The 20,648-nt window shown below is 34.2% G+C and overlaps 1 protein-coding gene across 14 annotated transcripts in view; it reads left to right on the top strand.

Moving 5' to 3' along the window:
- LOC117171546 (UV radiation resistance-associated gene protein) overlaps window positions 1-20,648 on the top strand; it is a 149,875-nt gene that overhangs the window by 86,050 nt on the left and 43,177 nt on the right. For 2 of the 14 annotated variants that reach the window (XM_033358954.1, XM_033358958.1), the window contains one exon: window positions 8,662-8,758. The exons of 2 other annotated variants lie outside the window; for them this stretch is intronic. In XM_033358954.1, the coding sequence (XP_033214845.1) occupies window positions 8,662-8,758 (97 nt within the window). Of the gene's footprint in view, window positions 1-8,639; window positions 8,912-11,734; window positions 11,896-17,725; window positions 17,929-20,648 lie in introns of those variants that run through there. 10 more of the 14 variants (XR_004466897.1, XR_004466900.1, XR_004466899.1 and 7 more) reach the window with 10 other exon arrangements.

Here is a 20,648-nt window from a genome sequence, read left to right as displayed (position 1 = left end):
ATATATCTAGTCGGGAGTGGTGCTGACTAAAAACAGATGATTTGGAGCGATTCGCGCGCCATATGTTGGTCATTCTAAGGACTTATTGAACTACCCTCGTACCATCCGTTTCCTAACAATCACTTTCGAAGTGATTTTAGAATTTTCAGAATTCATGAGTCAATATTAAGAAATTATTAGAGCTTGGATTTGAAGGATAATCCTTTTATTAGGGGTTCAAGAATAGACTGCCATAAAACCTAATCCTTTTTATATTTCCCAGGCTATTTCTATTATTTATTTTTATTTATGCATATTCTCTTCTGACTCATATTTAACTACTAATATTTATATGCCAAATGACTTTCAAGGTGAATCTGAACATTTTGTCCGTTTTACCGGATCTCTTTCTCTTTAAAAGATATATTATATTCAGGTAAAAAAAATCAAGGATATCTATAAAACGAAATTTTAATACACTGCAGTAAGGATTTCGTGGGGAATTTAGCACTTTGAACTTCTTAAACTGACTTATCAAGTAGAATTTCTTACGCGCTTATAAGGAAAATAGTAACTTTATCATGAATCATTATAAAAAACTTAAATGAATAAAAAATAGTAATGAAACTAAATATAATCGAGAAAGAAAACAATATACGGACTAAGTCCACAGAGTGATATTAAATAAAGGTGTTTCCATATATTTTAGAAATTCAGAGACAATATTTTAAAATGTAAATGCTGTAGGCGCATTATGAATACTCTTCGGCAGTTTATGCCAAAGCCGCCTCTCTCCAATTACAAAAGATTTTTGCGTTAAACATGTTCTACGAGCAGGTATTGCCAGGGTACGAGCTCTATCGCGCAGCCCAGGCCAAACAGGAAGATTCAAATTATCCCGCAAGAAAACATCCAATAAATAGATAGGCTTTTAATTCTGAAAGTTCATCTACAGCAAATTACCCATTATATATTGTCTTCTTTTGTCAACTGCCATGAAGCCAGCAATTAAGGTCATCAGAGATTCCGTCATATAACACACAACCATAATCAAAATAAGGGAGAATCAAGACTTTCTCAAAGTGGATTCGTATAGCTGTAGACAAACAGTCCCTACTCCGACTAAGCTGATGTAAAGTTCGGAAGGTTTTAATTGATATTAGTTGAACATGCTCTTTCCAAGAAAAAGTTCCGTTGAATGCCAAACCAAAATCATTGGCAGATTCAGAGAAGTAAATATCAAAACCGTTCAAGTACAAAGATGAGGGAATCCAAGCCTTTAGATGGATTATGCGTGGAGGATCCAACTAGCAATCAATATATTCTGTGAATTCAGTTTCAAACCATTAGATACTGCCCAGTAATATAGGCGCTATTAATATCTTCCTGAACCATATTTTTCTACTATCAGCATAAAGGTGATATTTAGGGTTGCGTGAAACAGCTAATAAGTCGCATGTGAACACATTAAAAATTCTGGGGCCAAGTATTGAGCCCTAGGGAATCCCACTAATAATCTCATTCCAGTCAGAGCAAAGATCATCATTGTTTGATACACGCGGTAAGCGATTACTTCAGTAAGATTTGAACCAATTGATGACACTGTTAAATTAGTTGTTTTTTTTAGTTTTTGGATAAAAGGTCATAGTCGTACCAACTCAAATGCTTCGGAAAGATACAAAAATACAACAATCTTTACTTCATTGTTATGTATTGCAGTCATAGTCGTACCAACTCAAATGCTTCGGAAAGATACAAAAATACAACAATCTTTACTTCATTGTTATGTATTGCAGCTTTTAAATCAGCACTAAATTTAAGAGAAGCAGTGATGGTATTGTGCTACCTACGGAATTCAGATTGGAAAGGATCAAGTAGATTATGCTAATCCAAATATTCAGTTAGCTCGTTATACACTATTTTCACAGTAGGCTTGGTTAATGCACTACGGGTAGAGATAGGACAGAAATCTGTTAGAGTTGAAGAATAAGTGATCTTAATAATAGGGCGTTTCAGTGCTTCTTTAAAATACTGGGGAAAATCCCAAGCTGTAGAGAACAATTGTAAATATGAAGTAGAACAATAAGAGGAAAGGACGGACAGAAAGTTTAACCATTTTAATTGAAATTCCATCAATGCTGATAGCGCCTGACGTTATTTTGGCAATTACTGAAAGCAGAGGATCTGTCCCAATATATGAGAAGTGAAACTTATCATACTCAAACAGAGGTAATTCACTGGATAAGAGAGTAGTATCAGTTGGTAAATGTTCATTCAAGAAACGTTGCATAAAGTCAGTTACCGGGTATTTCTGATCCAAGGTTTGATTCTGGGAGGGAATAATTCCTAGACGCCGAAGGACCTTCCAGATATTTTTATCCTTAATCTTGTTAAAAATTGCAGTATAAGTACACTGCCGTGAAAAAGTTTTAGGCCACCTCTTTTTTTATGCCTGAATAAATTATCTTAATTTTAATTATATCAGAGTTTTAAAAAAATTATCTTTAAAAGGTAGATTGTTTTCAAAATTCGGTATAAAATAAGCCCAGGGTGACGCGAAGTTGTCTACTTTTTAAGTAGATATTGCAAAAATAGTGTAAATTTAAATTTTTTCTTAAATTTTCAATAACATCTGAAATAGACAACATGTTTCAATGTCCTTGAGCTCATTTTGAAGCTTTCTTTCACCGTATCACAACAGCTTATGAGCATAAAATGTAAAAATGTTCTTATTGAATTGCAAGAACTTAAAGTTGTAACAAAAAAGTTGGTAAAATTGCAATATTATTTTTAGTAACAAAAATATTTTTGTAAAATAAATGAAACATATAATCACGAAGTTTCTATCTAATTTCCTTAAAATATATATTTATTTAACTTTTATTCTGATTTGCCTACAGAAAAGATGTTTTCAAATGTTTCCAACTTTTTTATTAGAATTTCAAGTTCTTGCAATTCGAAAACAAATTTTTTACAATTTATACTCGTAAGCTGTTTTGATACAATGAAAAAATAGTTTCAAAATGAGTCCAAGAACATTGAAAAATGTCGATTATTTCAGAAGTTATTGAAAATTTAATAAAACATTGATATTTACACTATTTTTGCAATATCTAATAAAAACTAGAAAAATTGGCTTCACCCTGGGCTTGTTTTATATAGAAATTCGAAAACAATCAACCTTTTAAAGAGAAATTTTCTTAGCCCTGGTATAATTAAGATTAAGAGAATTTATTCAGTCATAAAAAAGAGGTGGCCTAAAACTTTTGCACAGCTGTGTATATTTATTTTTAGAGCACTGGGTGTTGAGAAGAACTTTGTACTTTAGTTAGATCTTCCACAGCCATAAGGTACTATACCTCAACCAGCTGAATTGTCCAAAGATGTAAGGTATTTGGATTGTTTGGAGCAAATATTTAAGTTAGTATCAAACCCTTCTGTAATTATAACATTTTTATAATAAAGCATCTAATCAAAGGGTTCCGTCTCAAACTTATTACCAAAACCAGCATTGGGTGGTTTAAATACAACCCCAAAAAGTAGACGTTCGCGAGATTGAAAGACTTCAATAAATAAAAATTAAGTAGCCGATATAGTGATTTCAGTACTAATATGTAAGATCTTACCATTTCAATCATTATGCATATTTATGCAGACCCCATCATCTCTACGAGACTTCCTATCTTTTCTGAAAAGTGAGTAATTATTAACGCTAATATTGGACGAATAGAATTGAGGCATTATCCAAGTTTTAGATATAGCTATAATATGAAAGGATCTCTGACCAAAATAATCAGCAAACTCATCAAAATTAGCAGGCAGGGATTTCGCATTGACATGACATATATTAAGAAAGTTCATCAAGACATACAACGAGACAATACCATGCATAGGGAAGCTTATAAAAAAGAGCCCTGCAATAAGAGATAATTAACGTAAAAACGGTTCAGTTCCGTAGAGCAGAAACTTCCTAGATACAGTATTTTTTATAATGCAGGTATGAAGTGGTTTACATCACATATGATAATAACATATAGAAAAAAGTACCTAAGAGTGTACATCAGGAGTATATCTAAGCAAGTATAACAGATCAGAGGTTAACATTTTTTCTGGCAGGAGCGTCGTAATCTTATAACCAAAGTGAAATAATATAGTGATTAAGCATAAAAGGAGAACAAGAGAGAAATAAAAATAAAATAATCTAACGCTCGCAAGTAAAGTGCTTTCGAAATAAAAAAGATGAAGTCTATAAAAATTGTCGGCGCAACATGAATTTACGTTGCGATAAATTTCACAAATGTAAGAATTTGTCGGTACGACTGCACCGAAAAAAAGTGCTGGAAATGTTCCTAGACCGAGTCTGTTACTTTAGAATGGGTCCAAAAGTATTTGAAAATTTCGAAATATCGTGATTATAACATTATACAACTATAGCTTGAAAAAGTCTAAGAAGTATTAGAATGCATCAAGCATAGTCAATGATGCTCTCCTAGACTACAAAAAACAAAGCATCTAAAGCCAAGTGTGTGAAGCACTTATAGCCTGCATCAACAAAAGAGTTACAGACAAAGAACCCCGCACAAAATATAAGTAAAAATCCTTTCGGTCAAATTCGCTGTAACTTCGGGAAATAATTCTTGATGTGATGTTGATCAAAATTTGTTATAGACATTACCTCCACTAATCAAGTGTTTAGGTATTAGAAGCTCCGGAATGTAGCAGAGTGTGTATTTCTTGTGCTTGTGGTGACCAATACCTACAAGTATATATTTCTTCAATACTGTATTGTCATTCGTATGTGATTGAATATGAACAAGAGAAATCATTTGTGCTTGTGTGTAAGAGTGTGCGAGAGGGGGCGGTTCTTGTGGTTGAAGAATTTGAGATAGTTCGTTTTTTGTGTGATGATGAGTCAGAGTTCAACTGTAAGTAAAAAGGGTGGATAACTTTGTAGAAGAGTGATTAGGAGGAGTGTGATGTGTGAATGCGTGTACATGTATGTGGGGAGTGGTTGTTTAGAGTTTTTTGTCTGTGTGTTTAAGTGCAAGTATTTGTATAAAGGGAAGAAGTTGGTGTATATGATTGAATATGTTGGATGGGACTGTTTAGTGGGAGGGTCAGGGGGTTAGTATAGTATTAGCAAGAAGGGGGGGTATGTATTAAATGGGTGAGTAAGTACAAGTACCAGCAGAACAAAAGGGTGTTGATGAAGGCGATTGAAAATTAGGAAGAGTGAGTATGAGTGTTAGTTTGAATTAACGATCTGCTAAATGACTTCGAAAAGTAGTAGACTAGGAATAGTTTTTATCGTTAAAAATTGTATAAGCCTGCAAGCGTTCGTTTAAGAAACGAACGTGCAACAACTTTGCTATGATATAAAATTGTTCAGAGAAACAAGAATTGCCTTAATATGCCGGAACTGCGGACCGTTTTCAGAGAACAGTCAAAATGCTGTTAATTTGTATTTTTTGGCGTGATCTCAATATCCACTTTGTTGAAGGAATTTTATCTCAGAATAAGGCAGGGATTAAATACCATTTTTCACGTCATCTAAATCTTGGGGGCTGCGAATTAGACCACTTGTTTCAGGACTAACTTTGCATAACAAATTAAATACATTGTTCCAACAATTTTTGATTAAATAATTGAAAAATATAATTCTTTTCTACAGAAAAAATAAAATTCATCTAATGGAATTTTTTAAAACACAATTTCACGTGTAATATAAATAAATAATTAAAAAGTACTACGACACATGATAAAATTTCGTTTTAAATATTAAATAATTATAATTTGCAGCGTTACAAAAAATTTATTATAATGAAATCGATGTATTTTTCAAACTAAACCAATAAATTATTGGTAAACAAAATTGGTAACTTAGGCAGATCTTACTTGCGTGTACACTCTTAAAAGATCAAAAATGATTAAGATAGATTCGTAAATATTTTTATACATTTTTATTAAAATAATGGTATTTTAAATGGAATTTCTGACGATATATAGAAATTGTAACAACATTCTGCGAAAAGTATTTTAGATTCTATATGAAAACAATGAATTTTGTTAAATAAATAAGGAAATTGTTTAAAAAATGGTTATACATCCTTTTGAAAAGAAAAGTAACACAGAGATTCATAATATCTCAGGCACCTCTCTGTGCTTCGAGAAGCATTCCTGGTGACTTGATTAACTTCTGAACCACTTTTTATTTATTTATTAAATTGGCTTACATCCAGCTTTTTGCAATATACAGTAGACGCTATTCACCTTGCCGCGGATGGGACCGTAGGGGAGTAATTTTCCTGGAAACGATGTTCCTCCACATTCTAGTCTGATCTTGATGCGTGGTGCTTCATGCGAATTGTTTCGCTCGCTACATGCGTTGCCGCGCGCGGATCAGTGTTTACAAACAGTGAATGTTCGATTTTCAGAAAACATATTGTGAAAGTAATTATCTCACATTTGGTTCCAAAAAATCGTGAGCACATCATGCTCTCGCGGAATAAACTGAGAAATTGGTTAGTATTAACAAATTATTGATAAACCTTTGATTAAACTTGCCATACTTGAGATTATCTGATATGACAAGAAAATTATCATGAGACATAAATATATGATTCCGAAATTCTGTTATAAACCTCATTAACAAAGCATAAAATGACTTTTTGCACTTTAAAATTGCCTTAAAAAACCTAAAACATTGACGGCAACTTAAATAGCGAGCGGAACAATTCTACGATGCCGAGTCGTCGGGGTCGTGGTGGGAGAAGAGCTCGACCGAGAGTTAGGGGAAGCGGCAAGTAAGTAGCATCGACTGTAATACTAGCCCTCTGCTAATTTATTTCGAAGAGAAATAAGTGTATTATAAGTAAAATCGCGAAAATTGACAGCGAAGAAGAACTAGTTACTACCGCTAAAAATTGTGAAGCCTGAAGATGTTCATTTCAGAAACAATCTTGCAAATTTCTTGAAGGAATTTGATAATTTGATTTTTTTATAATTTTTTACGTCATGTAAATCTTAGAGATTTAAATTCTTTATGCAACCAGTTGTAAAAATAAATTATCGATTTCAAATTCAAAGGAAGGCATACCTTTTTTCATCAATAATAGTTTTAAATTATTCACAATATCTTTATGCATTTTACAAATACTTTTGTTGAAAATAATTTATTTGCACATTTAATCATTTTAAATAAGGAAGCAAATATCAGAGATTTTTGGAGGACTGAGTCTTCATCCACTGTCTACACTGTGCTAGTTTTATTTTTTATCACTAAAATGGTCCCTATAACAAATAAAAATGTAATCTGCAATCAAACTTAAGTTTTTAACTGAAAATGTGTCTTTTAGTACGAAATTAGTCTTATTGGTTAGAAATTCATATATTTGGTTAAAAATGTAATTTTTCTGTTGAAAATCTAACAGTTTGATTAAAAAGTAATCCTTATTGGATGAATATTCTTAGTTTTTGACTAAAATATCAACTATTAGATATTTTGTCTAAAGTATTTAACTTAGGTTTAGTTTTAGGAGATTAGATTTCACGTTAGTGTAGGTATAGCGCCAGCGAACTTTTAAGCACACACAGGCATTTATGCATATAGGTTAGATTTACTGGATCACACAGCTCACCCGAAATAATCTTTTACGCTGCTTTTTAAAAAAATGTACTTCTTAACCTAGCGATCCGAATGAAGGGAAAGGATACGCTACAGCGTACCCTCATAGTAACCACATAGTATCCCTTCCATATTATGCAACAAAACCGCAACAAAACAGTAAGATGGACCTTTAATTTATTGCAATTGGGATCCTACGTTCAACTTTCCGTGAGAAGGTCATGCAATAATTGCGATAGTTGTTTTTGCAACGTTAAAAAATAAAAATAAATACAACACCTGTCATTAACATAGGCTGAAGGCGACTTCAAGCGCACCTACTTTCAGTAGCAGGATTCTACTTAAGCCACTATGGATGTGCGCGAAGTCGCCTGCAGCAGAAATTATGAAAATTTTTTTAATTTGTAACGCTGCAAAAATACGCTTGCAATTACTCCGTGACTTTCTAATGGAAAATATAAGGTAGAATCTGAATTGCAACAAGTTAAGTTCTCACATTGCTGTTTTTTTTTAGTTATTTGCATGATACGGTCCGGTCAGGTGACCGTCAAGTGACCGTGTCGGTCTTCTGACCGTCACTCCCGATCTCTAGGCCTGACGGAAACTCTGCTCTGTGATTGGTGGTGATTGATATCAACGTAATGGATTCTGGTATCGATCCTGGGTGGTTGATAATCGAAGCTAATATTTGATTCTTCGATAGAATTGGAATCAACTTAGGCAACCCTAAATTCTAAGGACTTTAAATAAAAATATGTTCCACTCTGAACGTTTAATTCTGATTTTAAACGTTTTATTTCCGCAATTGATCCGTATTTGATTTTTCAAATTGCAAATTTTTGTTTAATTTCTGTAAATTATAAATTATTCAGTTTTGAAAGTATGAATCAGGAAATGTGCATCATTAAAAATGTTGTTCTGATTTGAATGGTTGACTTATTTGCATCCTCATTATTTTTAGTTTAGAAACAAATTAGTTAATTTTTTATTATTTGTGTATGTCATTATACCGTACATTTTGTTTTCCTAATTCCAGTCTGAAAGAAGAATCTTTTCAGGAAAGATCAGGAGGAAACACAAATACTTCTTGAAAATTTGCATAGGAGTGGTTTCGGCGTTGGAAAACATGCTGAAAAAACAGAGACTGACATTTCCGTAAGTTATACTGTAATACTTTAGTTTTAAGAGCGTTGGAACCAGGACCCAATCTCGAAATTGAATAGCCTTATTTTACTCCATAAATACTAGAATTATATATTTGTTTAGATAATTAGGGCCTATTACTTTTTAAAATCAAATTTGTATTTGAAGTGAAAAATTGGTTAAGTGCAATAGTTTTTGTATACAACTTTTTTTTATGATTTCAGTCCAAATAAAGATTTAGTTTCAAAGAGGAATAGGCCCTTAATATCTAAAAAGTGATTCTAGTACTTAAGAAGGAAAATAAGGCAATTCCGAATAAATTTATCTCGATTGATCACTGGGATTATAAATGAATAAAAATTCCCGATTATTTTGCGACATTTCGTCAGATTGGTTTACTGCCCTCTTCAGGCTGGAATTTGATTTAAAAAACACCCAGATATAAAACAAGTACGACCAAAAAATTTTTTTTACTGGCTATCATTAGAAGCAGAGGGGGTATTTATATTGAGAAGCATGTACTTTCAGGAGCTGATCTCATATTACATGACAAAATAAATATCGTAAGAAAGAAATTATGATTTTAAATTAAGTATTACTGGATTGTACATGTGATTCAAAGTATGAATATCCCCTTTTTTGTTAATACCATTTTTGTTGCTCTTAGTATATAACATCAGCTCCTGAAAGTACATGCTTCGTAATATAAATCCCTGCTCTGCTTCTAATGATAGCCAGTCATCGTCTTCACCTCACAGACGATGTGTTAACGTCAAAATATATTCTCTGACTTTTTGAATTTTTTAACTTTATCTTTTATTACAAATGTGAAACTTTAATTTATTTTTATAGTGTAAATGAAAAAAATGTTTAATCAATTCCGGAAAAAAATTTTTGTTGTGCTTGTTTTATATCTTGGTGTTTTTAAATAAAATTTTAGCCTGAACAGGCCAGTAAACCAATCTGACAAAAGGTCACAAAATAATTGTGAATTTTTATTCATTAATAACCCCAGTGATCAATCGAGATAAATTTATTCAATCTAATAATGGAGGGTGATACATATTTTCATACCAATAAGATAATTCTGTTTCGAGATTGACTCCTGCGTTCAACGCCCTTAATATGCAGTATATGGGTGATTATCAAATCGAAGACAAATTTTGGCGACTAAACCGAAAACCAGGTCATTATTAATAATTTAATACAGAGTAATAAAAAAATATCGTATCGCTTATAAAGGTTTGAACTCTAAAAGGGGCATGTCGGAAAATAAGAAATAATAAAGCAATTTGTAGCCGAAATATGGGAACTGAATTTCAGATTGGAAGTTCGGTCGAAAAGCGCTTAATTTTTAATGATAAAAAATGATTAAGTTATTAAAAATTAATTAATTGCAAATAAATGCTAAATTCTTAAAATACAAAATGTACGTCAATATCTGTCTAATTATATAATAGACGCGCTTCCATCCAAGACATAGTCCTTTCTAATAAATGTAATTTCTCCAAATATTTAGATGCATACTTTCTGAAGTTGACCTATTCCGAAAGAATAAAGATCAGGCCAAAATTTGGGCCAGCTATAGTCCTATTGGGTGGAACAAGGTACAAGAAAATGTTTGAAAGAAATGATAATTTTACCATAAATTTTGGAAATAAAAAATTAATTTAACTCTTTTCAAATTTTGATACTTTTTATTTTTTGAAAATAGTTTAGAAAGAAAGCTGCACTGTAAAAAAAAAAGTTGTGGAATTTTAGTATGCTAAACGTATGTAAAAAGTGGACTCACGCGCAGCGGCGTAAAATTAGTATAGAAATGTCTAAAACTGAACAAAAGTGTAAAATTCTCAACCGAAATGAAATTTAATATGTGATGTAAAATTGAACGACGAAGAGCGGAAAATTTCTCCAAAATATCAACCTAACGTCAAATACTTAAATCATTAACATCATATTAAAAATATATTTATAATTACGCAAGCGTATATGGCACGAAATTTATAATTTAAAATCAGTCACTCACATTCATGCTTTCGCCGAAAGTGAGCAATACAGTTTGCAAACTAAAATGCAAGCTTTGCTCTCATGACACGCAAACAAAAGAGCGAGAAAGAACGCTCTATCGCGAAAATTTCACAAGTGTGGAATATTATACGGACGAATCTAAAATGACTATAAAGTGGAGAAGTTTTCGCTAGAAAATAGACTTTTGTGCGCAGTCGGTAATTTTACCAGCCTGAGGAATTTTACTACGTACACCGTGAGTCCTATTTTTACAAACTGTAAACGTAGTGATTTGCAACACGTCGTATAAATTCATGCACAATCATAGAATTGAACCTGTGAGGGTGGCGTCCCATGATTGCAGAATAGCTTTGCGTTTTGTGTAATGCGTCAAATCACTAGACATTTCAGCCAATCGCAGTGTTTCTCTGAATAACTTGGAGAATATTATTGGCTGAAATGTCTAGTGATTTGACGCATTAAGCAAAACGCAATGCAATTCTGCAATCATGGGTCGCCACCCTAAGAGACCTCATTCTACACAAAATGGCTCTTTAATTAGTCTTTGGATTACCGAACGATGCATGTGATAGTTGCAAAATTGTTGAGTAGATATTGCGTACCACTCAAAGACTAATCAAAATACTATTCTGATAATTGGCGTTCCAACAGGGAAAAAAGCTCAGCTTTCTTTCTAAAGATTTTCAAAAATATAAAAAGATTTCAGCAAAGTAAAATTAAGTTTAGATTTCTAAAAACAAGGTTGAAATTTTAATTTTCCCCATAAAACTTTTATAACCTTCTGAAAACTGGTAAAAAAATATACCCAACTTCAAATATATCGTACTTCAAGCTTGCCGCCAATTTGATAAGCAGCCATATATGTTCAAATCTCTGGAACATTTGATCTGCTATGTCCCTAACATGTACAGTCAAATAATTAATCTATATGGTACTAATTGAAGCAAAAGTATATCCTAGATTAATTAAAGGTCTAACATTGTGGAGAAGCAAAGAAAATAAGAAATTCTCAAGAAACAAATTAAATGCAAGGAACGAAAATGGAGGGGGGCTGTAAATAGCATCACAATTTTTAATAACTTTAAGTATACTTTCAACGCAACATCTTTTATCATTCATACGTAAGTACCATCCAGAATTTAAAAAAATTATTTTTTAAGACGGTGTTAAGTACATTAGAGTTTCTTGAAGGAACTGAAATATGAATTTAAATTACTTGAATTTCATTAAACGAGAAAAAATATTAGGGAAAAAGAGAAAGAATAAATTGTATCATGCCTAAAACTGGCAATGAAATTTCTTTAACCTTCCACTGCAAACTGATGTACTTTTCGTATTGTGTTATCCATTTAGATAATTTCAATCAGTTTAGTTAAACGATTGACTCTATTTTCATGAAAAAATTTGAAACATTAAAGTCCATCCAAAAATATAATGTACTACTAAACTCCTTAATAACGGTCTTTGCAACAAGTAAAGAAAGCTGATTAATGGACATTAAAATTTACTTTTTAAAATTGTCTAAATCTAAAATTAAATGTTCCAGTGATTTGCCCATATATGAAAACGACACTGGCTCTCAGTATATTCGCGGCAAATCACACATATGGCCACGTCTAACGACTGTGAGATGGGTGGCCACAGGGTACGACGTAATCACAACGACAGACTAGTGAAACCCTAGTGTGTCTTAAGGAGACGGAGTGGAACAAGGATAACGTCCACCTCGAAGAGCCCCGATCACGAAGTCAATATTTTAACTGAATATTCTGGGCACAGTTGCTGCAGCCCCCTTTTTAATGTCTTGATACCTCTCCTCCGTTTCTTCATTCTTGGTTGTGATATTGTAATCGGCCAGAGACGTGAATTCGTTCACGAATACATGTAATTCGTTTCTCGAAGTCCTGGAGAACGATGTAAGGCCTCGAATGTGCAATTGGGACTGCTCTCCGAAAATCGTAGTTCTAGAAAATTTTGGCACTTTGTTTTGGACAATTGACTCTGTGTCCCCCGTAACGCTTGGCAGAGCAGGGTTGTGGCCAACACCTTAAGAATGAAAAAGATGGTAGTAAAGAACTCTTAGGGCCGCATTATGTCTGTAGAGATGCGTCGCTCCTGCGCGAGTGGAGCACCTAGATGTTATGTGTTCTAGGTAGTCAGCGTGTGCATGACACTCTGCACCTATCGCTGGAAAGTACTTGACGCAAAATGCGGTTATATTCTACGGTGTAAGTGACACAGCCCTGGAATGCAGAAATAAAACAGTCTGTAGCTAAATTAAGTCCTAGATCTAAGGAAAGCTAAAGTTGTCTCCTTTGAAAAGGGCTGATCTTCTACATTTCTGTGAAAGTTTACTTGCTTTTTCTTGTGGAAGAGTTGTTAGCTGATTTTGTCAACCTCTGCTTTCTTACTTTCGGCTTTCAGAAGAGAGGTATGTAGATGGAGTAATGCACTTACCTCACTTTTGATAATAAACTTCAGGCCAAGGGTCTTGGCCGCCTGCTCCGCGGCTTTGTGAAGGAACCTCTCCTTTGCTAATCATCTCATGTTTCCCGACCATTTATCGGAGAGGATCGCTTCCATTTGCAACGATGTAAGCTGTGCCTAGAATAATTCGGTTATATAGACATTGGAGATATGCAAGTACGCGCCCGCTTGGACGGCGTGGGATGTAACCTTTTTCAACACCAACAGATAGGAAGACTATCTCAGGCCCTTAGTATCACTTCCTCTGGCTGTACTTTTATTTAGAAAAGTTACGTAAAAACTATTATAAATGCAGTTGCAGCTTTGGGCTTATGCTCAAGCTCGCGACAAAAATGTCGCAATATTCAAAGCATTTGCTGATAAATCTTGAAACCAGATTTATACCTAAATTTTTCTTTGCAGTATATTTTTGAAAATGTGAATTGAAACATAAAAAACTTAAATCAGAAAAGGTACTGAAAAAAGTAGTAACAGTTTATCACCCGCTTACACAAACGAAGCAAAGGCTTTTTGAATACCCTCCCGAATGCACTATCTGACACTAACATTATTTAAACTTGAGCCAAGAAACTAAGATAATCTTTATTCCGAATAATATTTTAAACAGGAGAGACCACAATAAAAAAATCTACTACTGCGCAGGCAAGATTTTCAGGCGTAGCTCGCTTCGCTCGCAAGTTCGAGCGCACCTAGGGCACGCGTCTGTTGATTTTGGCGCTTCACGCTTGATCTTTGTGCTTCCCCTACATTTGTGGCATCCACAACTTTAATTTGGTGATTGTGATTTCTCTATTGTTAAAGCTCCTTCGGCTTTTAGGGACAGATTCTCACCATGTATCTCGTGGTTTGCGCTCGACAATCTTGATTTATCATGATCACTTTCATATTTGTTGTTTACTTTGTCTGAAATTTTATTCTTAGCTTTCCTGAAAAATTATTGTCATGTGTTTATTATTAATAACAGTGCGCATCCTATAAAAGAAACAATTTTGTTCTTATGTGTTGTATTGCAACTTGTGTCCTTAAAAAAAGCAATTATTTACTTGAAAACAAAAACCACGCGTTATATCAAAAAGCGAATAACGGCAAATTTGTAGATCTATTTTGGGTGCACAATTTTGGTCTTTTCATCTTCTTTCGTATCTTACATAGTTTGAGTGCAAAATTGAACATTTGATTTTTCATTGTTTTTGGTGCTATCAAAATTTTAATTTTCGATTTTTTAAGAAAGGACTCCGCACCAAATGTACATGAAATAGATTTCAGTCGATTTTGATTAAACTTCGTAAAATTGTAGTTCTCAATTTCTCGATCAAAAGTGTTATGGGGCATAAAGTCCGAAAAAGGGCAGTTTTCGAGTTATAGACGGTTAAACATCCAACCCTTTTAAGAAACATTGCCAAATATCTCGAAAACTGCAGCTCTGCGAAAAAAACGTTCCCTGTGAAAGTTATTGGGCTCTAACGGGGAAATGCAAAGAAAGTCATGGCCTTAAGACACAGGTCATTTTTCAAGGTCCTTCAATGTGAACTTGTCATTTATTGCTAATATTCAGCCAATAAAGACAAGATTTGAAGAGGAAATCAATATAGAACCCATAAAGGCAAGAAATGAGAATGACTTAGTCAACAGCCAGCCAATGAAGGGAAGTCATGAGTGCGAATTAGTCATTATCTAGCCCATGGAGAGAAGACATGAGCGAGATTTAGTCATTATCTAGCCAATGAAGGCAAAATTTGTCCAGGATGTTGTCAATATCTAGCCAATGAAGGCATGAAATGAGCTTGATTTAGACAATATCCGGCCAATGAAGTCATGAGTGCGATTTAGTCATTATCTAGCCAATGAAGGAAAGAGATGACCAGGATGTCGTCGATTCTAGCCAATGAAGGCAACTTCTGGTAAGTGAATATCTCTTGCTGATAATCGATATCATATCATATCTTGTCTTTATTGGCTGAATAATAGCAATGAATGACAAGTTCAAATTGAATGACCTTGAAAACTGACCTGGGTCTTAAGGCCATGACTTTCTTTGCATTACCCCGTTAGAGCCCAATAACTTTCATAGGGAACATTTTTTCGCAGAGGTGCAGTTTTCGAGATATTTGGCAATGTTTCTTAAAAAGGTTGGGTGTTTAACCCTCTATACCTCGAAAACTGTCCATTTTCGGACTTTGTGCCCCATAACACTTCTGATCGAGACATTGAGAACTACAATTTTACGAAGTTTAATCAAAATCGACCCAAAGCCATTTCATGTACATTTTCTGCGGGGTCCTTCTAAAAGTTGTTATGATAATCTTGTAGGGATATCAAAAACCAACGTTTTTCTTCAAATTACTTTTTATATATCGCGTATTGTTTGGCTGGAAACTTTTATTTTAGTTTTTTTTTTTAATTTTGTAAATGCTTTAAGTCTGCTCATTTTCTTTTCATCGAAGAAAGTTGCAGGATAAATTTTTCAACTTTCTGATTACTACGAATAACCGTACATAAAATTGTTAAATCTTTAAAACAATGGTCTCAAAAATTTTGAAAATGCTTAAACTTTTTGAATTCGTATCCAAAATAGCTGATTAACAAACTCGGCCTTTCTTTTTGGCCCCTAAAGCTTTGTGAGAAATTATTTATTTTTCCTTCGACCAATGTTACTCCACCACATGAGAAATCGATAACTTCGTCGTCTCGCAACGATCTCCTCAGCTGCATTTCCATTGTGAGGGTTGGGCAAAGTATTATGTAAACATTGTGGATGGGGATTCCACTCCTGTGATTGTCGTGGTCGCTGCATTCGCGCGACATTTTAATTTAATTGATCCGTATTTTTATAAATGCAGCTTTCGTAAGAGGCCTTAATCTCATAACAATTAAAGGATCCTCCGTTGAAATTAAAGGAAAGTTACCTTCTAGTCGCATTTGGGTGTCTGCCTCGGCTGCCCGGGCCAGGTTTAAACCCCCCTGTCGCAAGAGGCAACTCTGCCATCGGCACTAGTTTAAAAATCTCTGGGTTAGAGCAGTGGTCGGAAAACTTTTTACTCACTTCTCAAGTATTCAAAGGGATATTAAAAGCTATAACTAAATTGTGTTTATATTTTAATATTAGTAATTTATAAGTTTTGAATTCGAGAGATGTGACTTTTTCGCGATTCCATGTTATTAGTTTTAGAGCTTGGAATAAAGTAATTACACAACTTAAATACGGATTTAAGGAGATTTATATTCAATTATCTTTATTATACTAATGAAAAAGAGCGAATCCTTTAGATTCTTTTAAATCGCAAAAATTCACAGCTTTTGAAGTTCAGAGCTTCAAAGTGCTAATTCTAAGCTTTAAAAAAATTTGTTTTGAATTTTAACCCCAATTACTTAAAATGCTTAACAAAGGAAACTGTAACGTCAGATACAAAAATAGGTAATGAAAAAGATAGGCAAAATTTTGTATTGTATAATGGATACAAAGGGACAGAGCTATATATTTATTTATTTATTTTATATACTAAAAAAAGATACAAAAAGATTCATTTAGATAGGAATATAGGGATTAAAAAAGATAGACTAGATTTTTTTTGATTGAATAACAGAAAAGGATAGAATCGGATAGAAAATGATCAGCTGTGGATAACTTTAGATAGAAACACTGGGATTCAAGAAGATAGGGCTATCTTAGATTTTAGAAAAGGATTTTAGAAAGATAGGGTTTAAAAAAGATACGCTTGATTTTATATTGCCTAACGGATAGAAAATAATAGCCTTGGTTTAGTTAAGGATTCATTTTGATAGAAATACTAGGATAGGGGTAGAGAATACAAAGACAAGGATACATGTGGACTAGTGGCGAGAGAACATTGGCAGGAAGATTGGTATCAAAAGAATAGAGGTGATTGTATATTGAAAGAAAGATAGAAAACGATCGAAGGGATAGACACGGGATAAACATAGATAAATCGTTTCTTTTTATTTCAATCTTAGAGATAGAAAATGATTTAAACGGATAGAGATTGTATTCATTTACTTCGAGCAGGGTGTGCCACGCTATATGTAAACATTGGCAGCCAGTGTGTAAAGCTTATAATTTTTGCCCGATTTGCTAAAGGCTGTTTATTTCTCACAATTCCCACAAGACTGTATGCTTTATGTACTATCCTTTTTTCTGCCTAACCTACCTTTATTACATATCCTTACTTTTTCACTTATATTTTCCCTTCTGTTGGCTTCCTTTATCCGACTCCAAAATTGTATTTCATTAGTTGCTTCCAACTATCCTCTAGTTTTTCTTTTTTTTCCCCCAGCGAAAAAAGCTGCTTTTTTGGTTCATCCCTGGTTTATGCTGCAGTCTTAATAACTTACCTGCGCACCCTGCTTCCTTTTATTATTTTTTCTAATTGGTTATTTTTAATGATCTTGAGTTACGCCTATTAATACTGATTCTAGTTTATATATGCATATTTAAATTTATTTTAGGTTGACCTGTTTGGAGACGAGCCGTGTGAAATTGATGTTCCTCAGGGTGATTCCCAATCAGACTCTAACCGTCGAGGTTTGTGGAGGGAACTTCCTCCTGAAGGCCGGTTTGATAGGAGAAAGATGATGTGCCTAAAGTTGATCATGAGTGATCATGATGATTCTAAAAAAGTTAATAATAAACAGAGGAACCAAAGCTCTCCTTATCTGCCTGAGGAAGTTATGGGCCTTCAAAAATTTAAGAAGGGTAAAAATAAGGGTTCGTCCTCTTTTTTCAACTCTTCCACGATAAAAACATCTATCCCTTCTTCTGTTACGACAGAACAAACTCATCAGACTACCCCTCCCAGGGATTTATTTTCCTCAGTTGTGTCCTCCCAGCGGAATGAAACACTAGGAATCTAGTGCTGCCAGCTTCTGATCAGCTGGACAATATCCTCCCTGAGTTTCTTCCTTGGAATAGGGACCCATACACTACCAGCATTCGCTTCTCTGAAAGCTTTTCTCCTCCTTTTATAGTACTGATGCAAAACTTGAATCCTAACAGGAGAATGGTTAGATATGATGCCCTTTATCTTGCTGACTTTATTGATACGGTTATAACTGGGGGCAGGAGGATATTTAGGAATGTTCAAAACCAAGTTAAGGTATTTTTTGGCGATTGTAGAGATGCTAATCTTTTGCTTGACTCTCCGGACCTTAAGATTGGGGGTCGTAGGCTATTTAGCTCTAAATCTCTGACCCGTTATTTCCTCACCACGAAGCAGTGCTCCACCACGCCCGATGTGCCAAATGTAGGGGGTCTCACCTGACTTTCTCAAGGACAAGTCCAGCTGAACTGTCTGTTAAGGAGATCTTAAGGCTGCTGTAAGGGATATTAGTCCGGTCAGTTCAAGATGTTTGGCCCCTCGTATCGACGGGGTTAGAACTTCTGTCTGTTCTTTTGTGGGAACCTCCGCTTCTGCTCTCCAGTAATGGAAATAGTTGATGGCTTATAGTTTCATCATTATTCCGGTGAAGAAAAAATTGTCGATAATCGGATTGATGCATCTCAAGCCAGTGGCAATACTATCAAACCCTTTCTGGTTAGTCCTCTTTATGGAGGTCAAGGCTATGCGCCTCCTTGTTACAATGAAACTATCACTGAAAATTCTTCCCATTGCGATCCGTCGAACTGTTGACTTAATGTATCTCTCAAACAAAGATCAAAGACTCACTCGACCTAGCATTGTTCTTTCCTGGCACACTCCTGAGTCTTATAAATTGGCTGTTGAGTTTCGTGTACTCCTGCATGCTGTATAATAGCTGCAAATATTATATTATAAGTAAATAAATTTAGGTAGCTGATTAGTTTACAGGTTTATCTTACTTATTCTTAGCGCGGTAAGTCTATCCGATAGTTCAGTTTTGAATTTATTATGATTCTAGCTCTCCCTGGTCAAAATAATATGTATATTTTCTGGGCAAATAATCATGAAGAATATCACAATGTTCCTTAAATTTGCTAATTGGAATGATTACAATATATGTAGGAAAGAAACGGATACTTCCGCAACTGCCATGAAGAGACTTGTCATTCTTAAGGATGTACACTACGTACAATCAATCTCAAAAGTTTCCTATCTTTAAAATGATCTATAAAATCAATAAAAAAAATTCTATTGTTAGTTTCTGTAAATCGTCGAGACGAACACAGGTAGAACCTCCTTCTTTTCGAAGTCGGTTAAAAATAAGGGCAATAGACCCTCGGATCTCTTTGCTAATTATTATTTTGAAAAACATGCCAAAACGTATGTCCGTTTTTGAAAAGCAATTATTAAGTAATACGTTTACATTAACAATGTTTCCTGCATATTCCTGAATTTCAGATCTGACGTTACTGTAGATTGAAGTCAGCGGAGGCTATCAAACCATTACAAAAATGTTTACTTTTTTCTTCCCATAAATACATTAAAATTTGAAAAAAATACATTTAAGACAAAACACATTTTAGTTAGATCAAAGATTATTCCGAATACTACTGTATAATAGATTATATAACCGTACGAGAAAAAATTGAAATGGTTCTGGTGTATGGAGAAGCTGGAAGAAATCTTGATAATGCTGTCAATCTCTACGCTCAGCGTTTTCCAGATAGAATTGTGTCACATGCTTCATTTTATCGTACTATTACAAAATTTACTACCGATGGAAGTGTTCAACCTAAGAAAAAGACCCGTACAGCAGTCATTGGAGAAAATAATGAAATTCCTGTAGTAGCTGCAGTGGTCAATAATCCTCACATTAGTACACGAGAAATTGCTCGTGATTCGGGAATGTTTCAGAGCAGTGTTTGGAAATTTTTGAGGCGTAAAAATTTTTAGCCATATCATGTCTCTTTACATCAAGAACTTCATGGCGTTGATTTCCAAAATCGGGTAGCTTCTTGTCAGTGGGCACGTGAATAAATACAACAAAATCCCAACTTTTTCGTTAGGTATTTTTCTCTGACGAGTCGTCTTTTACGAACCATGGAATAGTTAATCGACACAACATGCACTACTGGAGTATTGAAAATCCACAGTGGCTTCGTGAAGTCGAACACCAGCGTCCATGAACTGTTAACATATGGTGTGGAATAATTGGCAACAAACTGATCGGTCCCCAGATTATCGAAGGCAGCTTAAATGGTCCAAAATATCAAAACATTTTGGAAAATGAACTCCCAATATTGCTTGAAGACTTGAGCTTGGAAATACGGCAGAACATTTGGTTTCAACATGATGGTTGTCTGATAAATTGGCCTGCAGATCGCCAGATCTTACTTCTTTAGATTTCTTTTTGCGGGCCTATCTGAAAAAGTGGCGATTTTCTTGATTTGAATACTTCTCGCGCCTCTTTATATGCGCATATTTCGAGGTTACGTTATTTCAATTATAAAATA

The sequence above is a fragment of the Belonocnema kinseyi genome, chromosome 4 (genome assembly GCF_010883055.1).
Source record: "Belonocnema kinseyi isolate 2016_QV_RU_SX_M_011 chromosome 4, B_treatae_v1, whole genome shotgun sequence".
Lineage (NCBI taxonomy): Eukaryota > Metazoa > Arthropoda > Insecta > Hymenoptera > Cynipidae > Belonocnema > Belonocnema kinseyi.
The sequence above is the reverse complement of the archived record's forward strand: the minus strand, read 5'-3'. Positions and strand labels throughout refer to the sequence as shown.